The sequence below is a fragment of the Bufo gargarizans genome, chromosome 5, assembly GCF_014858855.1.
Source record: "Bufo gargarizans isolate SCDJY-AF-19 chromosome 5, ASM1485885v1, whole genome shotgun sequence".
Taxonomy (NCBI): Eukaryota; Metazoa; Chordata; class Amphibia; order Anura; family Bufonidae; genus Bufo; species Bufo gargarizans.
Window position 1 is genome coordinate 418858323 of NC_058084.1, and position 24136 is coordinate 418882458.

The window sequence follows — 24136 nt, forward strand, 5'->3', positions numbered from 1 at the left end:
TAATGGCCCCTCTTTATTATTAATGTAATGACCCCCTCTTTATTATTAATGTAATGACCCCCTCTTTATTATTAATGTAATGGCCCCCTCTTTATTATTAATGTAATGGGCCCCTCTTTATTATTAATGTAATGGCCCCCTCTTTATTATTAATGTAATGACCCCCTCTTTATTATTAATGTAATGGCCCCCTCTTTGCTAATATAATGGCCCCCTCTTTATTATTAATGTAATGACCCCCTCTTTATTATTAATATAATGACCCCCTCTTTATTATTAATATAATGACCCCCTCTTTATTATTAATGTTATGACCCCCTCTTTATTATTAATGTAATGACCCCCTCTTTATTATTAATGTAATGGCCCCCTCTTTGCTAATATAATGGCCCCCTCTTTGTTATTAAAGAGGGGGCCAGTACATTAATAATAAAGAGGGGGCCATTATAATATACAGGGGGAATAATATTATGGGGAATGGGGGACTATCTGTCTGGCTCTAGCTTAGTATTGGGGGGCAGCAGGATGACAGTGTTGAGATACCAGGAAGGAGAGCATGATAGTAAAGTGAGGAACCTAAAAAATTTCTGTGAAACTCTGCAGAGACGAGAAGCGGCTGAAAGAAGTTATCATGGTGGTCTTATCTCTGAATGAAGACGTCGAGGAGAGTCTACATCACAGGAGACGTCACTGGATGTAACAGGTATGGTGCGGTATTCTACTGTAATAATAATGTCCATCCACATATCTGTTTCATGGTAGGGTTGGGGGAGAAGATTGAGAATTTGGCCCACACTGCCGCATTCTGGCCCCAGACTTCAGGTCACACTGTGTCCTGAATTCTGGGGCCTCACACCCATCTACTACATTATCTGTACTCAGAGAGTTATCTCTGTGCTATCTGAGGTGTTACATAGGACTGCTAGTGATCTACTACAGTATCTGTTAAAAGTGGCATGTCTGGGGTAGGCGCGGGGGGGGGGCGCAATTTTTGGCTTGCCCCGGGTGCTGGCAACCCACGCTACGCCACTGCCTGCAATTAATGCACTAGTTTAGTAGCTCTTCTCTGAACTCTCTCTAGAGTATCTATATCCTTCTGGAGATATGGTCTCCAGTACTGAGCACAATACTCCAAATGAGGTCTCACTAGTGCTCTGTAGAGCGGCATGAGCACCTCCCTCTTTCTACTGGCAATGCCTCTCCCTATACACCCAAGCATTCTGCTAGCATTTCCTGCTGCTCTATGACATTGTCTGCCTACCTTTAAGTCTTCTGAAATAATGATCCCTAAATCCCTTTCCTCAGATACTAAGGTTAGGACTGTATCACTGATTTTATATTCTGCCCTTGGGTTTTTACGCCCAAGGTGCATTATCTTGCACTTATCAACATAAAATTTTAGTTGCCAGATTTTTGACCATTCCTCTAGTTTTTCTAAATCCTTTTCCATGTGGTGTATCCCTCCAGGAACATCAACCCTGTTACAAATCTTTGTGTCATCAGCAAAAAGACACACCTTACCATCGAGGCCTTCTGAAATTTCGCTGATAAACATATTAAACAATATTGGTCCCAGAACAGATCCTTGAGGTACCCCACTGTCCCTCAGCCACTGCCTAATCCATTCAACAATATGGGAGTCCAAGCTCAAAGACTGCAGTTTATTGATAAGCCTTCTATGTGGGAGAGTATCAAAAGCCTTAAGTCTAGAAAAGTGATGTCTACTGCACCTCCGCCATCTATTATTTTAGTCACCCAATCAAAAAAATCAATACGTTTAGTTTGACATGATCTTCATCTTACAATCCATGGGATTTTAGATGTTCCACAATCCTCTCCTTAACTATCGTTTCCATTAATTTCCCCACTATTGATGTCAGGCTTACTGGCCTATAGTTGCTCGATTCCTCCGTACTACCTTTCTAGTGAATGGGCACAACATTTGCCAATTTCCAATCTTCTGGGAGGACTACAGTTAAATAAATCTGTTAATGGTTTTGCTAGTTCACCGCCAAGCTCTTTTAATAGCTTTGGGTGTATCCCATCAGGCCCCTGTGAATTATTTGTATTAATTTTAGACAGCTGACTTAGAACCTCTTCCTCTGTACAGACACATGCATCAAAAGATTCATTAGTCTTCCTCCCTAACTGAGGTCCTTTTCCTTAATTTTCCTTTGTAAAAACAGAACAGAAGTATTCATTGAGGCAGTCAGCTAGTTCTTTATCTTCTTCCATATACCTTCCTTCTTATGTAAGGGTAGTGTACTATGGGTAGAGATCCGATCGCCTATTAGCCAAAATAATTATTTTGCTGTGTGTTTATTAGAAGCAATCAGAGAGTACACTGGACACATAGCAAACACACTGGAGCACAAGACCTGCCTCCATGGACAGATTGGCCATAGACCCTACAGGGAAATTTTCCAGTGGACCGATGCCCAGGGGGCAAATTATTCCATTCTTATGGCCATCAACCAGTCACATAAAGATCTGATTCTCTCAGCATTAATTAATGTAGGAGCATCAGGCACTTGTGCTGCTGTGTATGCAGACTTAAATCTTTCCTTTTTAAGATGTTTTGCTTCTCATCCGACTATCTTTCTCAATTAGAATGACTTGTACGAGTAATATCCAGCATTAAACACTGATGACTCAGTCCAGAAGGACCTCATGGAGTTAATATGCTGATTGCATTTGCATGAAGTGCAATTAATTTCTCCTGTGGTGGACCTGCAGGGAAACTAATCCCCTCCGTTGGGTTCTGGCTCTATCACTGCCCTGCAAGATTTGCAGGAATCGGGTCCCCCCACGTCAACATCCAGTTTTATTCCGGTCACATGAATGCTGCAGCCAATGCCTGGCTGCAGCAGTGGCGTGTCACCCATGTATCACATGACCCAGCGACATGAGACATGGGTAACATGATATCGCTGTGGCCAATCAGATGTTGACATGGGGAGACTCGAGTCCTGCAGAGGTGGGGTGGCAATGGGGCAGGATTCAGGCTAGTATGATAACCATCATGGGTTCAGCCATGCTGGGGGGGTCTGTAGTAAACATTTGTAAGGCTCAAATGAACAATTAGCAGCTCACCCGAGGGACCCCTATGGACTCGGTGCATTCCTCTGGAATCACCCGAATCTAGAAAGCGAAATAAAAAAATTGTGTTTGAGGGGCACTCAAATATCTGAGAGCTCTGGACAACAACGTATGTCATAAAATCAATATTTATTGTACGTCAATAAAAATATATAGAAAAATATATAGAAATTGTATAGAAAATGTGGTAAAAAAATAGAATAAAATATAAAATATTGCTGGAATGATTGTCTATACAGTTGTATAGACAATCATTCCAGCAATTTTGTATATATTTTTTTTCTATTTACCAAATTTTTTATACAATTTCTATATATTTTGTACTCTTGTGGTTCACCTATTATGGATCTAATGTTTTGGACAAGTCTAATGTGTTTTTATGTAAAACGCATCAATAACGCAATTGCGTTTTTTATATGGCTGCAACTATTCCATGTCAGAGTTTACGATGCACTAGTATCCCATCATCCTATTCAAATCAGATTGGGGTATAAATACGTCACACTCTTCGCTTGCTGACACTACCACTGAGGAAGGGGAGTTACCCCGAAACGCGTCTGGTCGGAGTGGCCCAGCAACCACTTTATTATTATGGACATTATTATATGCTGCTATTTATGCAAGCAAAACTGAACATCTCCATTTAAATCCAGAAGTTTACAGAGTTCCGGTCCGCAGATCTCAAGTGGAACGCATAGCCGAATACCTAACTCCCCTTGGCGCAGCTCACGCTGGTCACGTGGATACACCTAAGTCATGTGAGACGCCGCCAGGTCACATGGGACGCCGCGCAACGACCGCGAGACCACACGGGACACCGTAGTAGGTCCGGGCGGCGGAGAAAGAAGATACCCGGCAGGTGTCCACAAGTCTGTTGGTACATTACTATTTTCAGTATCGGCTGATTGAAGATATTTATTACGCTGGTTACTAAGGAGATGGACATATTCTTATAACTAGAGATCCACTCTAATACGGGACATTTCCAAGTAACATTTCCAAGTCAACTTTTATGTACCGATAGTCTAATTCATTTTATATCTTGTTCTATGGCATTTTTTGTGACGTACAATAAATATAGATTTTATGACATACATTGTTGTCCAGAGCCCTCAGATATTTGAGTGCCCCTCAAACACTATTTTTTATTTCGCTTTCTGTAATAAACATCTCTAGGGGTGAACAACCCCTTTAAGCCTACTTATACCTCTTGAAACTGGAGTACATGTTCACAACAACCATGTTCTCTTCCATTATAGGGGCAGAACAACAAAAATAACATCGCTGGATCACTTTCAGGACAGACAATACTGGAATCCATTAGGTTTTTGTCAGGCGACCTAGCAATTTACCAGACCAAGAAGCATACAGAGCATGCTGTGGTATTTTGACAGAATATGCAATGGTGGTCCAAACTGGAGCCTGAAAATGTGAACACAACCTTAAAGAGTTTAGGGCCCAAGCATGATAAGAACTTTAAATTACTCGGTCTAAAAGTCTTACTTTTTCTGTGTCACAATGTAGCCATACTTGTCACTGCTGGACGACTTCACTTGAAATGCTACTTCTTGTTCCATTTTCTTTGGTTCTTCTTCAAATGAATTGTCATCCTGGGCATAGCTTTCCTGAACCCAGCGCTGAAGCTCTATCTCTTCCTTTGAATCAGTGTCATCTTCAGCTGACTTCTTCTGAGCTGTCAGCTCTCTAGTGTAAGTCTCACTTTTCACATTTTCAATCCCAATTTTCTTTTCATCATCATCATCGTCATCTTCATCTGAGATGTAGTGGAAATCACCAAACCTTTTAAATCCTTTTTCAATTGGTTCTGAAATTAACTCGTGTGACATGGTGTTAGCAGTAAAATCTGGAAGATTTTCTTTCTTTGAATTTATGTCTTTGTCCTAGAAAACACACTATGATCAATTACAATTTTTACATTTTTTTTTAAATTACTTGAAAAATAGAAAAGAGCAACATGTAATACAGGCTGGTTAATGTCAAAATAAGTAAAACAAAGTACATGCAAAGTTAAACTTTTATGTCAACTTTATAGAATGTTGCAAAATTGCTAAATGATAGCAGTACAATGCATTAAAAAATTCTTCAGACCATTTCACTTTTTTCACATTTTGCTGTTTTGGCCTTTTGCTAAAATAAAAAAAAAAGTGTTTACTCAGTCATCATTCAACACTCAATACCCCATAATCAGAAAGTGGCAACAGAATTTCTGAAATGTTTACAAATTTATAAAAAATTTAAAAACTAAAATTTTGTATGGACATAAGAATTCAGACCCTTTGCTATTACACTTGAAATTTAGCTTTGGGGCCTCCCATTTCTCTTGATCATCTTTGAGATGTTTCTACACCTTGACTGGAGTTCACTTGTGGTAAATTCAGTTGATTAGATATGATTTGGAAAGACACAGCCCTGTCTATATACAGTAAGGTCTCACAGCTGACAAGGCATATCAGTGCAAAAACCAAGCCATGAGGAGGAAAGAACTGCCTGTAGAGCTCACAGAGAGGACTGTGTTGAGGCACAGATCTGAAGAAGGGTACAAAAACTTTCTGCTGCACTGAAGGTTACCAAGCACAGTGGCCTTCATAATTCTTAAATGGAAGAAGTTTGGAACTCTTCCTAGAGCTATTTGTCAATAGAGAAAATAAAAAGACTAGAGAAAATAAAAAAAATAAAACCAAGATTGAACTTTTTGGCTTCAATTTTAAGCATCATGTCTAGATGAAACCAGGACCTGCTAAGCACCTGCCCAATATCATCAGAATAGTTAAGCATGGTGGTTGCAGCATCATGCTGTGTGTGTGTGTGTAGGGGGGGAAGGGGGTTCTTTTCAGCAGCTGGAACAGGGAGACTGGTCAAAGTTGAGGGAAAGCTGAATGGAACAAAGTACAGAAATATTCTCAATTAAACCTGATCCAGTGTGCTCTGGACCTCCGACTGGGAAGAAGGTTCACAAAGCTAATGACCTTAAGCACACAGCCAAGATAGCACACAAGTGGGTTAGGGACAACTTGGTGAATGTCCTTGAGTGGGCCAGCCAGCATCCTGATTTGAAACCAATCACACATGTCTGGAGATACCTACAAATGGATGTCCACCAATAGTCCCCATCCAACCTGACAGACCTTGAGAGGATCTGCAGAGAAGAATGGCAGAAAATCACCAAATGCAGGTGTGCAAACCTTGTGGCATCATACACAAGAAGACTGGAGGCTGTTTCACTGCCAAAGGTGCTTCACCTAAGTCCTGAGTGAGGGGTCTGAATACTTACAGATGCAGCCGAGCTAAAATTGTGACAAAATTGTGTTAAAAGTGACAAAAGCTGTTGAAATCCATTGAAAAAGTCAATTAACATTTTCCTGCCATTGTTTACTTAACGCGTTAACCATCAAGTTTAGCTTGGCTGCATCTGTATGTCAATGCAAGATTTTAGCTTTTCTTTTTCAATAAATTAGCAAAGATTTTAAACATTCTGTTTTTTCTTTGTCATTATGGGGTATTGAGTGCAAAATTATAGGGAGGGAAACCTGCATCTTTTTTATTCTATCACAAAGCCGCAACATAACAAAACGGGAAAAAATTTAAAAGGCTTGAAGACTTTCCAAATGCATTGTATATATGGGCACAAGACATTAAGCTGCTATACTGACATAAGTAAGCAAATACTGTGCCCCCTAGAGCCACGGTTCCCAAGATACACATCTGCCGACCATTTCTACATAGAGTATAAGATGACTATTATATATATTGTTTATTTAAACAAAAATATATAAATCCAGCTTTACATTTCTGCATAAAGGGTGACTATTTTGGACACCCCCCTTTTTAATCAGAGTATGAACTGTTTTTCATATTAGCATGAGGCATAAGCATTCAGGGGCAATAAGTCGCTTACTTTTTGTAGACGCTAGCAACCATTTTTAGACCTACCGTCATTATTAGTGCAATTCAAAACAAATACAAAGTACTATTCCTCTACACAAATTTTGTGTAACTGTATTACCAAAGAATATACAAGGTTAGTACCTCTTGCCCAAATCACATCCCAATGATTTATTTATTACATTTCCAAACATTAGGACTTAAAAAAACACAGATTAAAAGAAAATACAAACAAATAATAAGAAAATGTACCTTTATTTCGTACTCTGACTGTTTCTTACTTGGTTCTTGACCTTCAAGAAAATAGAACAAATTAACAAACATTAATAATTTCTGTCACATTCAGTTAAATAATGATCATTTTGGAATATGCACTGGACAATACTTTCAATTTGCCTCAAGCTGATAACACCACTGGGTATTCCTAGGTATTCCTAGAATATGTCATAACATCATTAATGGGGGGGTTGAACTCTGTAGCCCCTGCAAATCACAAACAGAAGCGCCGAGCTCCATTCAGCTTTTTTCCTGTACATTAGCACTCTCATTTATCCACTATGCCGGGGACTGCTAAACAGTCTCATTGCCCCATTCCAGTGAGGGAGGGCTACTGTGCATGGAAAATTTCTGAGGATCACTGGGGGTCTCAGCAGGTTCCTAACTGACAATAATGTGAGAGCATTTTCAGTAATAAGCTATCACTTCTAATGATGGAAAACACCAATTATTTAAAGGAATTTACAATTTAGATGAAAACCTGTCTGTGGATATAATCTAACAAAAGGTGGCATATAGAAAATCAGTAGTCACAGACCTTTAAAACATAGCCTTTATTAAATACCATTAAAAACCCAAATAACACATATTATATAAATTATGAAAAAAGGTGAAAAGAAGTCATAAAGTACATGAGTGAAAACTCAATACTCTGGGACATTGATAGGCAGGTGTGGACCAGGTATATTAAACTAATGGGCTCTGGTCCTGGTCCAGCATATATTAGCTGGTAGCTTATCCCTCATTCAGGGTCATCCAAGGGCGCTCAGGAGGTTCCTGATACGGGATCGCCCCTATCGGGGGCAGCAATTCCGTTTGTAGGCAGAGAATAATAACTATAGAGCCAGAAGTAGGGTCAGAGCCCATTAGTTTAATATATCTGGTCCACACCTGCCTATCAATGTCCCAGAGTATTGAGTATTTACTCCTGTAGTTTATGACTTCTTTTCATCTTTTTTCATAAGTTATATAATATGGGTTATTTGGGTTTTTAATGGTATTTAATAAAGGCTATGTTTTAAAGGTGGTAGTCTGTAAATACCATTTAAAGGGATTCTGTCACCTCCCCTCAGCCAAAAAACGATTTAAAAGCAGCCATGCAGCACAGCTTACCTGGATTAGGCTGTGCTCTTTTATCTTGAAATCCGTCCAGCAGTTACTGCAAAAAACGACTTTGATCGATAAGGAAATGTGTCCTGAAGGTGCCCAGAGGGGCGTTTTTTTCTTCTTAGTGAGCCCAGTACCGCCCCTCTTTCAGTGCCCAGCCCGCCTTCCTTGTACTGTCTAACCGCCGCCTCCAGCCTGCCACAGCCTCTCCTCCCTCTCCTCCCCCTCCCTCACGCCGAACGAACTCTCGCACAGGCGCAGTACCCACTGAGGGCTGCGCCTGTGCGATCATCAGGAGACTGAGGGCGGCAGCTTCATCTTCGTCACTGGGCATGCGCCGAGCCCAGTGACTTCCCTCAGTCAGCAGGGAAGAGCGAGCATCGGACGTCACTGGGCTCGGCGCATGCCCAGTGACGAGGATGAAGCTGCCGCCCTCAGTCTCCTGATGATCGCACAGGCGCAGCCCTCAGTGGGTACTGCGCCTGTGCGAGACTTCGTTCGGCGTGAGGGAGGGGGAGGAGAGGGAGGGGAGGCTGTGGCAGGCTGGGGGCGGCGGTTAGACTGTACAAGGAAGGCGGGCTGGGCACTGAAAGAGGGGCGGTACTGGGCTCACTAAGAAGAAAAAAACGCCCCTCTGGGCACCTTCAGGACACATTTCCTTATCGATCAAAGTCGTTTTTTGCAGTAACTGCTGGACGGATTTCAAGATAAAAGAGCACAGCTTAATCCAGGTAAGCTGTGCTGCATGGCTGCTTTTAAATCGTTTTTTGGCTGAGGGGAGGTGACAGAATCCCTTTAATTAAAGAAATAATGTGATGGCTACAGATACTGTTCACATAGAAAAAGAATGATGTTTCTATATGTTAGAATATATTATAGTAGTTACCTTGCGTAAAAAAAAAAAGATAAAGTTTGAGTCTGCAATCTTCATTCCATCATCCATTTTTAGACTCTTTGTAGTTTACAACCCTCTTTTAGTTTTAGACTTTTTTAGTTGTGTTCCTCACAGAAATAAATGCTGAATGTGAGGTTTGTGTGACCAAGATACTGCTGTCTTCACTAGCTCTCATGTATCGGTACAGCTTTATTTCTGGACTGACTGTTTCTGCTACAGATTATGAAAGATCTCCTCTCCTACTGGCAGCCACTAATGCTCAGAAGTGTGCAATCCCAGTCACCTCCCCCCTGCAGACCTCTCTAGCGTTGTACGCAGATTATGTGATTCTTTTGCTTCCCCCACTCCACATTCTGATCTGCCATATAAAACCTTCTCACTCTTCCTGCTGCTATCTCCAACACTATGTGAAGAGAGGTAAGAGCAGAGAGAGACAGAGGAAACAGGATTTACACACAATATGCAGAAACAAAACGGTACGTTTTTGATGAAAACTATATATATAAAGTTGCTTAATTTTGCATTTAATAGGCAAATAAACAATTAAAAAAGTAAATGCAAAGATACAGTCAGGTCCATAAATATTCGGACATGGACACAATTCTGACATTTTTGGCACAATGGATTTGAAATGAAACTAACAAGATGTGCTTTAACTGCAGACTGTCAGCTTTAATTTAAGGGTATTTACATCCAAATCAGGTGAAAGGTGTAGGAATTACAACAGTTTGCATATGTGCCTCCCACTTGTTAAGGGACCAAAAGTAATGGGACAATTGGCTTCCCAGCTGTTCCATGGCCAGGTGTGTGTTATTCCTTCATTATCCCAATTACAATGAGCAGATAAAAGGTCCAGAGTTCATTTCAAGTGTGCTATTTGCATTTGGAATCTGTTGTTGTCAACTCTCAAGATGAGATCCAAAGAGCGGTCACTATCAGTGAAGCAAGCCATCATTAGGCTGAAAAAACACAACAAACCCATCAGAGAGATCGCAAAAACATTAGGTGTGGCCAAAACAACTGTTTGGAACATTCTTAAAAAGAAGGAACGCACCAGTGAGCTCAGCAACACCAAAAGACCCCGGAAGAACATGGAAAACCACTGTGGTGGATGACCGAAGAATTCTTTCCCTGGTGAAGAAAACACCCTTCACAACAGTTGGCCAGATCAAGAACACTCTCCAGGAGGTAGGTGTATGTGTGTCAAAGTCAACAATCAGGAGAAGACTTCACCAGAGTGAATACAGAGGGTTCTCCACAAGATGTAAACAATTGGTGAGCCTCAAAAACAGGAAGGCCAGATTAGAGTTTGCCAAATGACATCTAAAAAAGCCTTCACAGTTCTAGAACAACATCCTATGGACAGGTGAGACCAAGATCAACTTGTACCAGAGTGATGGGAAGAGAAGAGTATGGAGAAGGAAAGGAACTGCTCATGATCCTAAGCATACCACCTCATCAGTGAAGCATGGTGGTGGTAGTGTCATGGCGTGGGCATGTATGGCTGCCAATGGAACTGCTTCTCTTGTATTTATTGATGATGTGACTGCTGACAAAAGCAGCAGGATGAATTCTGAAGTGTTTCAGGCAATATTATCTGCTCATATTCAGCCGAATGCTTCAGAACTCATTGGACGGCGCTTCACACTGCAGATGGACAATGACGCAAAGCATACTGCAAAAGCAACCAAAGAGTTTTTTAAGGGAAAAAAGTTGAATGTTATGCAATAGCCAAGTCAATCACCTGACCTGAGTCCGATTGAGCATGCATTTCACTTGCTGAGGACAAAACTGAAAGGAAAATGCCCCAAGAACAAGCAGGAACTGAAGACAGTTGCAGTAGAGGCCTGGCAGAGCATCACCAGGGATGAAACCCAGCGTCTGGTGATGTCTATGCGCTCTAGACTTCAGGCTGTAACTGACTGCAAAGGATTTGCAACCAAGTATTAAAAATTGAAAGTTTGATCTATGATTATTATTCTGTCCCATTACTTTTGATCCCTTAACAAGTGGGAGGCACATATGCAAACTGTTGTAATTCCTACACCGTTCACCTGATTTGGATGTAAATACCCTCAAACTAAAGCTGACAGTCTGCAGTTAAAGAACATCTTGTTCATTTCATTTCAAATCTATTGTGGTCGTGTATATGTCACAACCAGACAGCTGAGAAGCTCTGACAGAGGCCTTTCAGAACCTCCTCCTTGAGTTCTCTTTGTTGTGCTGTTCAGTTCCTCATCTCGTTAGCCTCTCTCAGCTGTCATGGAGTTGGACTGATTGCTTCCCTTTAAATCCCTCCCCATGGTGCATTGCTGGGCGGCTTATACTTCCTCCTGGAGTGTGTGTGCATGCTGATCTTGTTTTCCTGTCTGCTACAAAGTTAAGTGCTGAACATTTATCTGTTATTTTCTGTTTGCTGGATCCCAGGTGACCCTGACTCCCTCCGTGTCTGGAGTAGGGAGCCGGTGGTCGTGTCCCCTCACTATTGTAGGGTGTTCAGGGGTTATATAGTCGAGGTACGTGGATATGCAAACCTCCACCTTTCGGATCTTTGCATAGGCTGAGCAGCCAGGGATAGTCTCAGGTCTTGTGCAGGGGTCTTCCTTTTGGTTCCTTAGCTTTGGATCCACTCAGTCATATATGCATGTTGCTTTGTCTTGTTTCCTGTACACCGTCCGTGACATTATAAGCCGCCAAAACCGTCTCAAGCATGGATCCGGTTTCACTTTTGGCTGAACGCTTCCAGGGTCTTTCATTGGAGGTAGCTGATCTCCGTAACACTTTTTCTCAGCTTCAAGTGACCGGTTCAGCTTGCGTTCATGGAGTTTGTTCTGAGCCTAAGATCTCGCTCCCGGATACGTTCTCCGGGGGTAGTGAGAATTTTGTGCGTTTTAGAGAGGCTTGCAAACTCCATTTTCGCCTTCTTCCCCATTCCTCTGGTGATGAGGAACGGAGGGTGGGGATTATTATATCGCTGCTCAGAGGTAACGCTCAGTCCTGGGCCTTTTCGCTGCCGGAGGGGGCACGGCCTCTCCGTTCAGTGGATGAATTCTTTTTAGCCCTGGGTCAGATATATGATGATCCGGATCGTATTGCTCTGGCTGAGTCTAGAGTACGCCTATTATGCCAGGGTAAACAATCCGCAGAAATATACTGCTCAGAATTTCGGAGATGGGCAGTTGATACTGGTTGGAATGATGCTGCACTCCGAAGTCAATTTTGCCATGGTCTTTCAGAGGGATTGAAAGATGCATTTGCCTTTCATGAGAGGCCTATTTCTTTGGACTCTGCTATGTCTCAGGCCGTTCGTATTGACAGGCGTCTTAGAGAGAGAGGAGAGATGTCCCCTTCTTGTCATACTCAGTCCCAGGACAGTGCAGCGGTCCCATTCTGTGCGCAGGGGTCTCAGTCGCTGTCAGCCCCTTCTGAGCAGGAGCCCATGCAGCTGGGGTTGATTGCTTCTGACAATAGAAGATTCAGCTTGCATGGGAGGGTTTGTTTTTGTTGTGGAGGTATAAATCATTTGGCAAATATTTGTCCCTCTAGGAGATTCAGGCAGTTTTCTGGGAGTAATAAAGAAACAAACAGGAAAAAATCTTTTAAAAATGTTCCGTCTGTTACTATTGGCAGGGTTGAGGCGGAAATTGAAGTTTTTCCGTTTGCTTGTAGTTCCCGTTTTGTCCTGCCGGCTAGGGTGGCGCTAGAGAGCAAGAACATTTTTTGTGAGATTTTTGTGGATAGTGGAGCAGCTGTCAATCTCATTGATAATCAATTTGCGATAACTCATGGTTTCCAGGTGCGCACTTTGGGAAAGGATATTCCTGTTTTTGCTATTGATTCCGCTCCACTTTCTCAGAAATCATTAAAGGGCATAGTTCACAATATCCGTTTAATTGTGAGTGATGCTCATGTTGAGGATGTGTCATGTTTCGTCCTTAGCGGATTACCTACCCCTCTAGTGTTGGGGCTACCCTGGCTCACTAAACATAACCCCACCATTGATTGGCAAGCGAGGCAAATAAATGGTTGGAGTGACTTTTGCAGAGAGAATTGCCTCATGACATCTGTTTCTGAGGTTGCTACTAAGACTGTACCATCTTTTCTCTCTGAATTTTCGGATGTCTTCTCTGAGAGTGGAGTTCAGGATTTGCCCCCGCACAGGGAGTACGATTGCCCTATTAATCTCATCCCAGACGCCAAACTGCCTAAATCTCGTTTATACAATCTTTCCCAACCTGAGAGGATCGCTATGCGTGCTTATATCTCTGAGAGTCTGAGAAAAGGACACATACGACCCTCGAAGTCACCTGTTGCCGCTGGTTTTTTCTTTGTTAAGAAAAAAGATGGTTCTTTAAGACCTTGTCTGGATTTCAGGGAGCTGAACAGTATCACTATTCGTGACCCTTATCCGCTTCCTCTGATCCCGGACCTGTTTAACCAGGTTGTTGGGGCTAAAGTCTTTTCCAAATTAGATCTAAGAGGGGCATACAACCTGGTCAGGGTCAGAGAAGGAGACGAATGGAAGACGGCCTTCAATACTCCTGAGGGCCATTTTGAGAATTTGGTTATGCCTTTTGGTTTGATGAATGCCCCAGCCGTTTTTCAGCATTTCGTGAACAGCATTTTTCATCATTTGATAGGAAAATTTGTATTAGTGTATTTGGATGACATTTTGATTTTTTCTCCTGATTTCAAAACTCATAAGGAACATTTACGTCAGGTCTTGCTCATCCTGCGGGAGAATAAATTATATGCGAAACTGGAAAAATGTGTGTTTGCGGTTCCAGAAATTCAATTTCTGGGGTTTCTTCTCTCCGCTTCTGGTTTTCGCATGGACCCCGAGAAGGTCCGCGCTGTGCTTGAGTGGGAGCTTCCTGAGAATCAGAAGGCGCTGATGCGTTTTTTGGGCTTTGCCAATTATTACAGGAAGTTTATTTTGAATTATTCCTCTATTGTTAAACCACTTACTGATATGACCAGAAAGGGGGTAGATTTTTCTTCTTGGTCAGTAGAGGCGCGTAAGGCTTTTTCTAATATCAAGGAGAGTTTTGCTTCCGCTCCCATCTTGGTGCAACCTGATATTTCTTTACCCTTCATAGTTGAGGTTGATGCTTCTGAGGTGGGTGTGGGGGCGGTCTTGTCTCAGGGTTCCTCTCCTGCCAAATGGCGACCGTGTGCCTTTTTCTCGAAAAAACTCTCCTCCGCAGAGAGAAATTACGATGTGGGAGATAGGGAATTGTTGGCCATCAAGTTGGCTTTTGAGGAATGGCGCCATTGGCTAGAGGGAGCCAGACACCCTATTACCGTATTTACTGACCATAAAAATCTGGCCTACTTGGAGTCAGCCAAGCGTCTGAACCCGAGACAGGCCAGATGGCCTTTGTTCTTTTCTAGGTTTAATTTTGTGGTCACGTTCCACCCTGGAGTTAAGAATGTGAAGGCAGATGCCCTGTCACGTTGTTTTCCGGGAGGCGGGAATTTTGAAGACACGGGTCCCATTTTGGCTGAAGGTGTGGTGGTCTCTGCTCTTTTTTCTGAATTGGAGGCAGAGGTGCAGGCAGCCCAGTCAGAGGCTCCTGATCTTTGTCCTCCTGGGAGGTTGTTTGTGCCTCTCACTTTAAGACACAAGATTTTTAAGGAACACCACGATACGGTCCTTGCTGGGCACCCGGGGGCAAGAACCACACTGGATCTCATCGCTCAGAGATTCTGGTGGCCTGCGCTTCGTAAGTCGGTTGAGGGTTTTGTGGCAGCCTGCGAGACTTGCGCTCGTGCTAAAGTCCCTCATTCACGGCCATCAGGTCCTCTCCTTCCCTTACCCATTCCTTCCCGTCCTTGGACACATCTGTCCATGGACTTTATCACGGACCTGCCTCGTTCCTCGGGGAAGACTGTGATTCTGGTGGTGGTGGACCGTTTTAGCAAAATGGTGCATTTCATCCCTTTTCCTGGTTTGCCCAATGCTAACACGCTGGCGCAGCCATTTATTGATCACATTGTCAAATTGCACGGTATTCCTTCAGACATAGTCTCTGATAGGGGCACGCAGTTTGTTTCTAGACTCTGGAAGGCTTTCTGTTCTCGCTTGGGGGTTCGGTTGTCAGTCTCTTCTGCTTTCCACCCGCAGTCAAATGGCCAGACAGAGCACGTCAATCAGAATCTGGAGACATATCTGCGCTGTTTTGTGGCGGAGAATCAAGAGGATTGGTGTTCTTTTTTGTCCCTTGCTGAGTTTGCTTTAAATAACCGTCGTCAGGAGTCCTCTGATAAGTCACCATTTTTTGGTGCATATGGGTTTCATCCGCAGTTTGGGACTTTCTCGGGAGAGGGGTCTTCTGGTTTACCTGATGAGGACAGATTCTCCTTGTCTTTGTCATCTATTTGGCAAAAGATTCAGGATAATCTAAAGAGCATAAGTGAGAGATATAAGCGTGTGGCAGATAAGAGACGTGTGCTTGGTCCGGACCTGAATGTTGGTGATCTGGTGTGGTTGTCTACCAAGAATATCAAATTGAAGGTTCCCTCCTGGAAGTTGGGTCCTAGGTTTATTGGGCCTTACAAAATCCTGTCTGTCATCAATCCTGTTGCCTACCGTCTTGATCTTCCTCAGACTTGGAAGATACATAATGTTTTTCATAAGTCCTTATTGAAACCTTATGTTCAACCCATTGTACCCTCGCCTTTGCCTCCTCCTCCGATTATGGTTGATGGGAATCTTGAATTTCAGGTCTCTAGGATTGTGGATTCTCGTCTTGTTCGCGGTTCTCTTCAGTACCTTGTTCATTGGGAGGGTTATGGTCCTGAGGAGAGGATGTGGGTCCCAGTGACGGACATTAAGGCCTCTTGTCTCATCAGGGCTTTCCATAGGTCCCATCCTGAGAAGGTGGGCTCTGAGTGTCCGGAGTCCACTCGTAGAGGGAGGGGTACTGTCACAACCAGACAGCTGAGAAGCTCTGACAGAGGCCTTTCAGAACCTCCTCCTTGAGTTCTCTTTGTTGTGCTGTTCAGTTCCTCATCTCGTTAGCCTCTCTCAGCTGTCATGGAGTTGGACTGATTGCTTCCCTTTAAATCCCTCCCCATGGTGCATTGCTGGGCGGCTTATACTTCCTCCTGGAGTGTGTGTGCATGCTGATCTTGTTTTCCTGTCTGCTACAAAGTTAAGTGCTGAACATTTATCTGTTATTTTCTGTTTGCTGGATCCCAGGTGACCCTGACTCCCTCCGTGTCTGGAGTAGGGAGCCGGTGGTCGTGTCCCCTCACTATTGTAGGGTGTTCAGGGGTTATATAGTCGAGGTACGTGGATATGCAAACCTCCACCTTTCGGATCTTTGCATAGGCTGAGCAGCCAGGGATAGTCTCAGGTCTTGTGCAGGGGTCTCCCTTTTGGTTCCTTAGCTTTGGATCCACTCAGTCATATATGCATGTTGCTTTGTCTTGTTTCCTGTACACCGTCCGTGACAGTATAGAGCCAAACATTTTAGAATTGTGTCGATGTCCCAATATTTATGGACCTGGCTAACTACAGCCTTTAAACAATAACTTGTGCCTGTCACTCCATCCTACAGACCCACGACTTGGGGGTTACTATCTCTCCTTCAGGAGAGAGCGCCTTAATTGGTATAAGGAGACTTAGAAGCCATACATGCTCCTCTGGAATTCTGGGTAGAAATGCAAATGAGTTCTAACAAGCTCTGCCTCTAATGCCTTACATCTGGTGGCAGAGCTTGTTAAGAGCTCATTTGCACTCCTTTCTTCACAGAACCACAAACAAACTGTAGTTTGCTGCGGCAGGGTGCTCCTCCTCCCTTGTGTGTAATGTGAGACAGGATACGCTAAGCCACACTACTTAATGTGGTTGTAATGCTTGCTACACCTGCCCAAAGGTTATGCGTGGGATCACAGATCGGCGCTAATCACTTCAATGAAGCTGAGCTGCAATACATAGTCCTATTTTTCTAATCCTGGACAACTCATATAAGGCATATAGACAGCATGGACATAGGTGTTCCAAACAGTACATAGCATGGAACATTGATACAGAACTTTTGATGAGACTATACAATATCAGACTGAATGTTAAATGAATCCCAAGCCCAGTCTATGGACACTTGTTCTTATGTCAATACATGAGATTTCAGAAAGTATTACAGACTGACTGTAGGTATTATATAGGTTTATATAATCAGCATTTGAAGTGGTTATGCCAGGATTGATTTAAGAAATAAAACAGCACATGACAATCTCTTTCTAAAAGCTAGAACCGGCCCTGTACCTCACATGCATCCACAGATCTCTCCATTCATTGCTCTAATTGCTCTGCTAGATTTATTTCAAGCTGGCAGCTCAGGGGCGTGCACTTTCTCAGGAGTGTTTCTTTCTCCAGGAGGTGTGTCCTTTCTGCTGCTCCTTTCCCCCTGTAATTGTCACAGCTTCTAGCAGGAAATACAGCTTGGGGCAGCTAAAGGATGAGTGTGAGCGTCCACCTCAGGAGGTGGTTGTGCACATTATTATACTGATTTAACACCAGGCAGTGCCATTTTAATGAAATAAAGACTGAAGTAAGTTATAAAAGCAACTCGTTTTTCATGCTGAATTATATTACAATAATATTTAATGGTGGCAGGACTTCTTTAAGAAGGGTCTCTCAAATCAAATTTAAAAATTGTATTACACTCAATATTACTAAAATATGTTTGTTTTTTTTGCTTTTAACTATGGATGCACATGTCCCATACAGCCAAAATTAAAACTTTAAATAATTCCTACTTTTAGGCTAAAATACTGTATATTAAAATATACAACATGTAAATTATGCAGCCTGTAGCACCATTGTCTCTGAGGCAAAGACTTGTTTTCACAAAATTTACCGAACTGTACATTTAGAAATCAATACATTGATCTTGAAGAAAAAGATTATGGAAATAGTCTGCCTTATATAATACAGAACATAAGATGTAGTGCTTAACAACAAGTCTTCAAGGTTACTTCCCTGCACTTTGGAGGAGATTATTGATTGCAGGTCACAGGTGTCAAGCGATAGACTACAAAGTGTGATATTTATGCTGTGTTTTCAGTGCAGTTTCTAAGATGAATGTTTTCATGTTTTTTGTTTTTTTTCCCTTTAAGGTGGATACAGCACTGGCATGCATTTACACAGTAGACAGTTAAATGAATAGAGATAGAGATGAGCGAATTTCTCAAAAATTCAAGAGCCTTTGTAGTAGTGTAGAACACTGTGCTTTGCAACAACACGCATAGGGAGTCTGCTGTGGTAGTGAAACAATACTGTGGGTCAGTATGATATGCAGATGACAGGCGTCGCTCTTAGAATCACTGCACACTTCACTTATTTGGGCAGTTACGGGGCCAAAACTGACCAAATAACTCAAGTGTGGACTCAGCCTTACAGGTCGATGTTAGCGGCATGTAAAAAAAAACATGCAGAGGCCCAAGATCCTACTGTAGCGTGAAAGAGCGCACTCCTTGTACACCGTCGTCAGCTGATTCCACATAGATGTCTACAGAACCTGTTCTATTAAACGCTTATAGAAGTAAAGCCCCCCCAAAAGAGTGGAGTGGGTGTAAGCAGTAAATTTGTGTTGACGTCACTGATTATTTTGCCCTTCCTCTGATCCATCAGAACAATAACCCCCAAAAAACAGATCCTGTCTGTGGAGCATCGACCTTAACTTGGTCAGCATTTGGTCAGTAATCCATCAGTATTGCTAAAGCCAAAAAAAACAGGAATAAAACAGGAATGAATCCAAAACAGAGATGACACGTGAATGGAATATTTGCATGTCTCCTGTGTTTGGTAACCACTCCTGCTTTTGTCTACCAAATCATAAGCCAATTGTGATGCAAAATAGGGACTATGTGATGCAGGACTTACAGCTGTTACATAGGCAGGATCCGTTGTGCATCTCATTTTTCCTTCCTTCTGACAGATTAGAAGGGTCAAATAAATGATGATGTCAGCCAGGTTGAAAGGCAAAATAGTGGCCTAGTCATGAAGTGGGGAGGGTGGGAACAGCATGAGAAAGTGGCCCTATGACATAGTGGTGAGATGGAAGCAATATGAGGAGACCACAGAGTGGCCAAATGACAGAGTCTGGAGGTGGCAGCAGCATTAGGAGGAGGCCACAGAGTGGCACAATGACAGTGTTGAGGTGGCAGCAGCATCAGGAAGCCACAGAGTGGCACAATGACAGAGTATGGAGGTGGCGGCAGCAGCGTCAGGAGGAGGCCACAGAGTAGCACAACGACAGTGTGGAGGTGGCAGCAGCAGCAACATGAAGCCACAGAGTGGCACAATGACAGAGTGTGGAGGTGGCGGCAGCAGCATCAGGAGGAGGCCACAGGGTGGCACAATGACAGTGTGGAGGTAACAGCAGCATCAGGAGGTCACAGAGTGGCACAATAACATTGTGTGGAGATGGCGGTGGCAGCAGCAGCATCAGGAGGAGGCCACAGGGTGGCACAATTACAGTGTGGAGGTGGCAGCAGCATCAGGAGACCCCAGAGTGACTCGTTGACAGAGTGGGGAGGTGGGTGGCAATACCAGTACCAGCTGAAGTTGGTGGGTGAAAGAAGGAACACTTGGGATCAGATGTGTGGCATAAGGTGGGTGTCAGCATCAGAATAGTAGCGGAGGCAGGTAGCCAGAGGAAACCGATCCCTTTTGTCAAAGTATTGGTGTGGCACCATGGATGATCTAGTCTGATGCATCAGGCATTGGTGGTTGGAAATCCTGGCTGATTCACACCTGATTCATCTTGACAAAGCTTTTCCAGAGCAAACTCTACCAGTTGCGGCCACAAATCCAGTTTGGCTGCCCAGTAGTCCAGAGGATCTTCAATGTGGGGTGGCAGAGTGCTGTCAAAGTATGCCACCACTTGCTGGTTCATGTCCTGCTCCAGGTCTAGCTGCTGCTGCTGCTGGTGAATCGTTTCTTTACTAGGCGGGTGAAGAAAGCTGCTCATAAGTGACTCTAGACTCAAGTTGCTGCTGATTGAACTGGAATTGTTCCTACCCCCCCACCCCCACCGTGCCACAGCAGGCATGGCAGAGGAACCTGAGCGTAGAGGGCCCTCCTGGTCAGACTGCGACAGAATGGACAATGGCGCAGATAGTCAGGGGCCAACTGACTACATAGAATGTCTCTATAGTAGTTCAGTTTGTCCTCCCTCTCAGCGGGTGTAAAAAAGGCCCCCATTTTGGACTGGTAGCGAAGGTCCAACAAGGTGGAGAACCAGAAGTCATCCCTCTGCCGAATGCTGACAATTTGGCTGTCACTACACAAGCAAGTGTAAACAAGAAAAAGACCAAAAAAAACACAGCGCCTCATGTGTGGTACCGCCTTATAAATAATATAGTATTATGGTGCGTAATTTGCTTACCGGATGCTGTTGTGAGGAGTCACAACAACTTTATATGCCTTAGCTGGTATCTATCCCCACCAGCATCAGGGAATGACGTGCTGCTGCCTGGGTCTCTTCCTGTCTCGATAGTTCCAGGAAAGTTTGAAGAGGAAAGTGCTAACATACTGTTTGAAGTTTGTTAGAGAAGATCATAAAAAAGTGTGAGACCACTTCTCGGCGCTGCTGGCATATAGATGAATCCTCAGGATTAATAATATTCTTTTATTGAGTTCAAGTCAACGCCTTTTTTCAAGGGCGAAGCACCCCCTTCGTCAGGAAAATTTACAGAATAAAAATTCACTCGCTATAGGAGTATTTAAAAAACTATTTTGGCGGGTTAATCTGGGGCAGGTTCAGAGGCAGGAGCGGGCGTGTTTAGTATAATGACGATCCTAGTCTGTGGACCTCGTTACCAGAGCCCTTCAATCACATCCAATTGCACTAATTGGAAGATAAGGGAGACACATTAGTATCCAGTGTGACACATAGGGGGATACATTGTATATTGTGCAAACTTCAGTGGCGCTGAATCGAGCGCTCCATTATATAACTTCATGCATAGATTAGAGAATAATAAAATTAATAACAATAATAGTGACAACTCCTTTACAGCGCTGGCTTCTCAATGGTATTGCAGCACACACCGTCCTCTCACACAGAGCCGGAGCCATTCATATCTACATGCACTCTCTGTATAAGTGCGGCGATCCTGTGAATCTCCAGCGCTGCATGATCTCCAAACTCACACCCTCGCAGCGCACACAGTCACCCTGTGTAGCGCTGTGGTTTGCCTCGATTCCTGTTCTCTGTACTAACATGATACAGCGGCCCTGCGGGGTTTGGGAACCCTTCTGTGTCTGGTGATAGGATTCATGTGTCTCTCTTATCTTCCAATTAGTGCAATTGAATGTGATTGAAGGGCTCTGGTAACGAGGTCCACAGACTAGAAGCGTCATTATACTAAACACGCCCGCTCCTGCCTCTGAACCTCCCCCAGATTAACCCGCCAAAATTGTTTTTTAAATACTCCTATACTGAGTGAATTTTTATTCTGTAAATTGTCCTGACGAAGGGGGCGCTTCGCCCTTGAAACGCGTTGACTTGAACTCAATATAAGAATATAATTAATCCTGGGGATTCATCTATATGCCAGCAGTGTCGAAAAGTGGTCTCACACTTTTTTATGATCTTCTCTACACAAGCAAGTGAACATTCATCGGGCCATTTGTGAAAGCAACTCGAAGGGACTTCCTGCCTCCATCTCCACTGCATACTGCCACTGTGTGTCTGGGTCATCTGCCTTGTCTTCCTCATCACCCTATAGCTCCTCTGGCTGCTTATGCTCCTCCTCTCCTGTCACCTGTGTAGAAAAACCACCCATTTCGCTATACATTGCTTGTGCTCCAATGTCCTCCTCCTTCAGTTCAGTCCCCACAGGGCTCATGTGGCCGTGAGATCTATTCCACACCACGTCTTTAGTCCCCTGACCAGCCAGATTTACCAGCATCTGTTCCAGGACATGAAGCTTGTTTATCCCGTATTCCTGGATACTGAAAAAAAACTGCAGAGTTGGTGATTTTACCCCCAACAGTGCGTGCTGACTGACTGCTACGCCGCTGCTTCCGTGAACCCCTGCACCACTACTTTCCGGGCAGGTAGGCTCCTACAAAGCGGGTGGTCTACCCCAGGCACTTTTGGCTCCGGACCTCCCACTGCTGCCACCCTGCTGACTCCCAGCCAGGCTAGCGACTTGATGGCTCCACCGCTGACTCACGGGCAAGCTACCACCCTCTTCTCCCAATGATGATGAAGCCCCTAATTCACCCGGCTCCCAAGTGCGATCAGCTACATCATCATCGAGTACTGTCTGTACGTCACTGATGTCCTCCTCAACAGACTCTGGGTCAGGAGCCTGACAGCTCTCAACACCAGCTCCCGCGCCACTCTCATCATCACTACTTGCCCGCCTACCAGAGGAAGCGGCGGATGTCTCCTCCACATCTTGGCTGGCCAGTAGCTGCTGACTGTCCTCTAGTAGCTCGTCCTCGCTATATAGTGGAGCTAAGCTCACAGCATATAATACTTGTCTGGCTGAGCGAACAGAAAAGGACAGAGGCAGGTTGAGGACAGGTGAGGGCACAGAGCCTGCTCCCGGGCCATGCCAACTAGGGTTGTGTTTGACAAACCCACCGACTTTTGGCTGGAGATGACTGAGTCAACCATTCAAGAACCGCTGGGTTGCTGGTCAAGACACGACCGCTAGATGACACCGGTAGCTCAGGCCTCTCGCTGCGACTCCTGCTGCCTCTTACTCTGCTGTGACCTGTGCCTGCACCAAAAACATTTAGGCCTCTGCCACTCCCCTGTGCAAGGCCTAGCACGTCTCTATCTGACATACTGTTAGATCAGATAAATAAATATAAAGGAAATTGAAACACCCCAAAAAAGTCTGTAATTTTCTCACTTCACCACACAACTGCTAATAAGCCTTTTTTCAACTAATACACGCCAAAAAGGGCTTTAGCACATATAACTGCACCGCTGAATGGAAAATAATATATATTTTTTTGCCACTAATACATGCCAAAAAGGGATTTAGAACATATAACTGTACAGCTGAACGGCAAATTTTTTTTTTGAATGGAAAATAATATATATTTTTTTTCCACTAATACAAGCCAAAAAAGGCTTTAGAACATATAACTGAACCGCACTAGGGCAAATAAGACGTATAAATATTTCCTCGTAATAAACCCTGTTGATGGCTTTATCAAACAGCACTTACAGAGCTGTATAATGGCAATTTGGATCCACAGTCAGTGCAGCAAGGTGTAATAGGCTGTAAACTCCCCTACTGAACCCTGTTATGCTTCAATACTGTGGAATGATTCCTCCCTATCCTTTCCCTGAACTTCTATACAGCAAAATAAAAGTTTTAAAGTCTTTCCTAGCGCTGTCCCTAGCTCCTGATGACGTCTCTCCCTGCACTAAGTACACTGGTGAATGGCAGAATCCAAGATGGCTGAGGCTATTTATAGGGCTGTGACATCACAGGGCTGCCTGGCTGCTGATTGGCTGCATGCATGGCATTGTGGGTGATCTCTCGTTCCCAGAGTTCCTTGCTCCATGTCCTAACACGTGCAGCAGGCATTTTAGGAAAAAATGCGATTCTCTACCACGAAGTGTGAAGAAATTCGGATTTGGTGTGAGTCAAATTTTTCCTGAAATTCGGATTGAATTCCACATCAAATTTGATTTGCTCATTTCTAAAGAACATAAGTGCTAACATACTGTATAATAGATCACAGATATTTTTTTAACTCCTATATGTCTCAATACCCGGACAGATTTATTCTGAGCCAGAATGTTGTGCCTAAGTTATTTTATGTAGTGTCCATCTTATGATTAGCATGCATTTGGATTGTTAAGGGCTATG

General features: G+C 43.6%; 1 protein-coding gene across 1 annotated transcript in view; it reads right to left on the reverse strand.

Moving 5' to 3' along the window:
• Positions 1–24136, reverse strand: part of PTPRN2 (protein tyrosine phosphatase receptor type N2) — a 1552619-nt gene that overhangs the window by 712960 nt on the left and 815523 nt on the right. The window contains exons 8-9 of the mRNA XM_044294005.1: positions 7255–7295; positions 4603–5000 (exon numbers count right to left, since the gene is read on the reverse strand). Coding sequence (XP_044149940.1) covers positions 4603–5000; positions 7255–7295 — 439 coding nt within the window. The remainder of the gene's footprint in view (positions 1–4602; positions 5001–7254; positions 7296–24136) is intronic.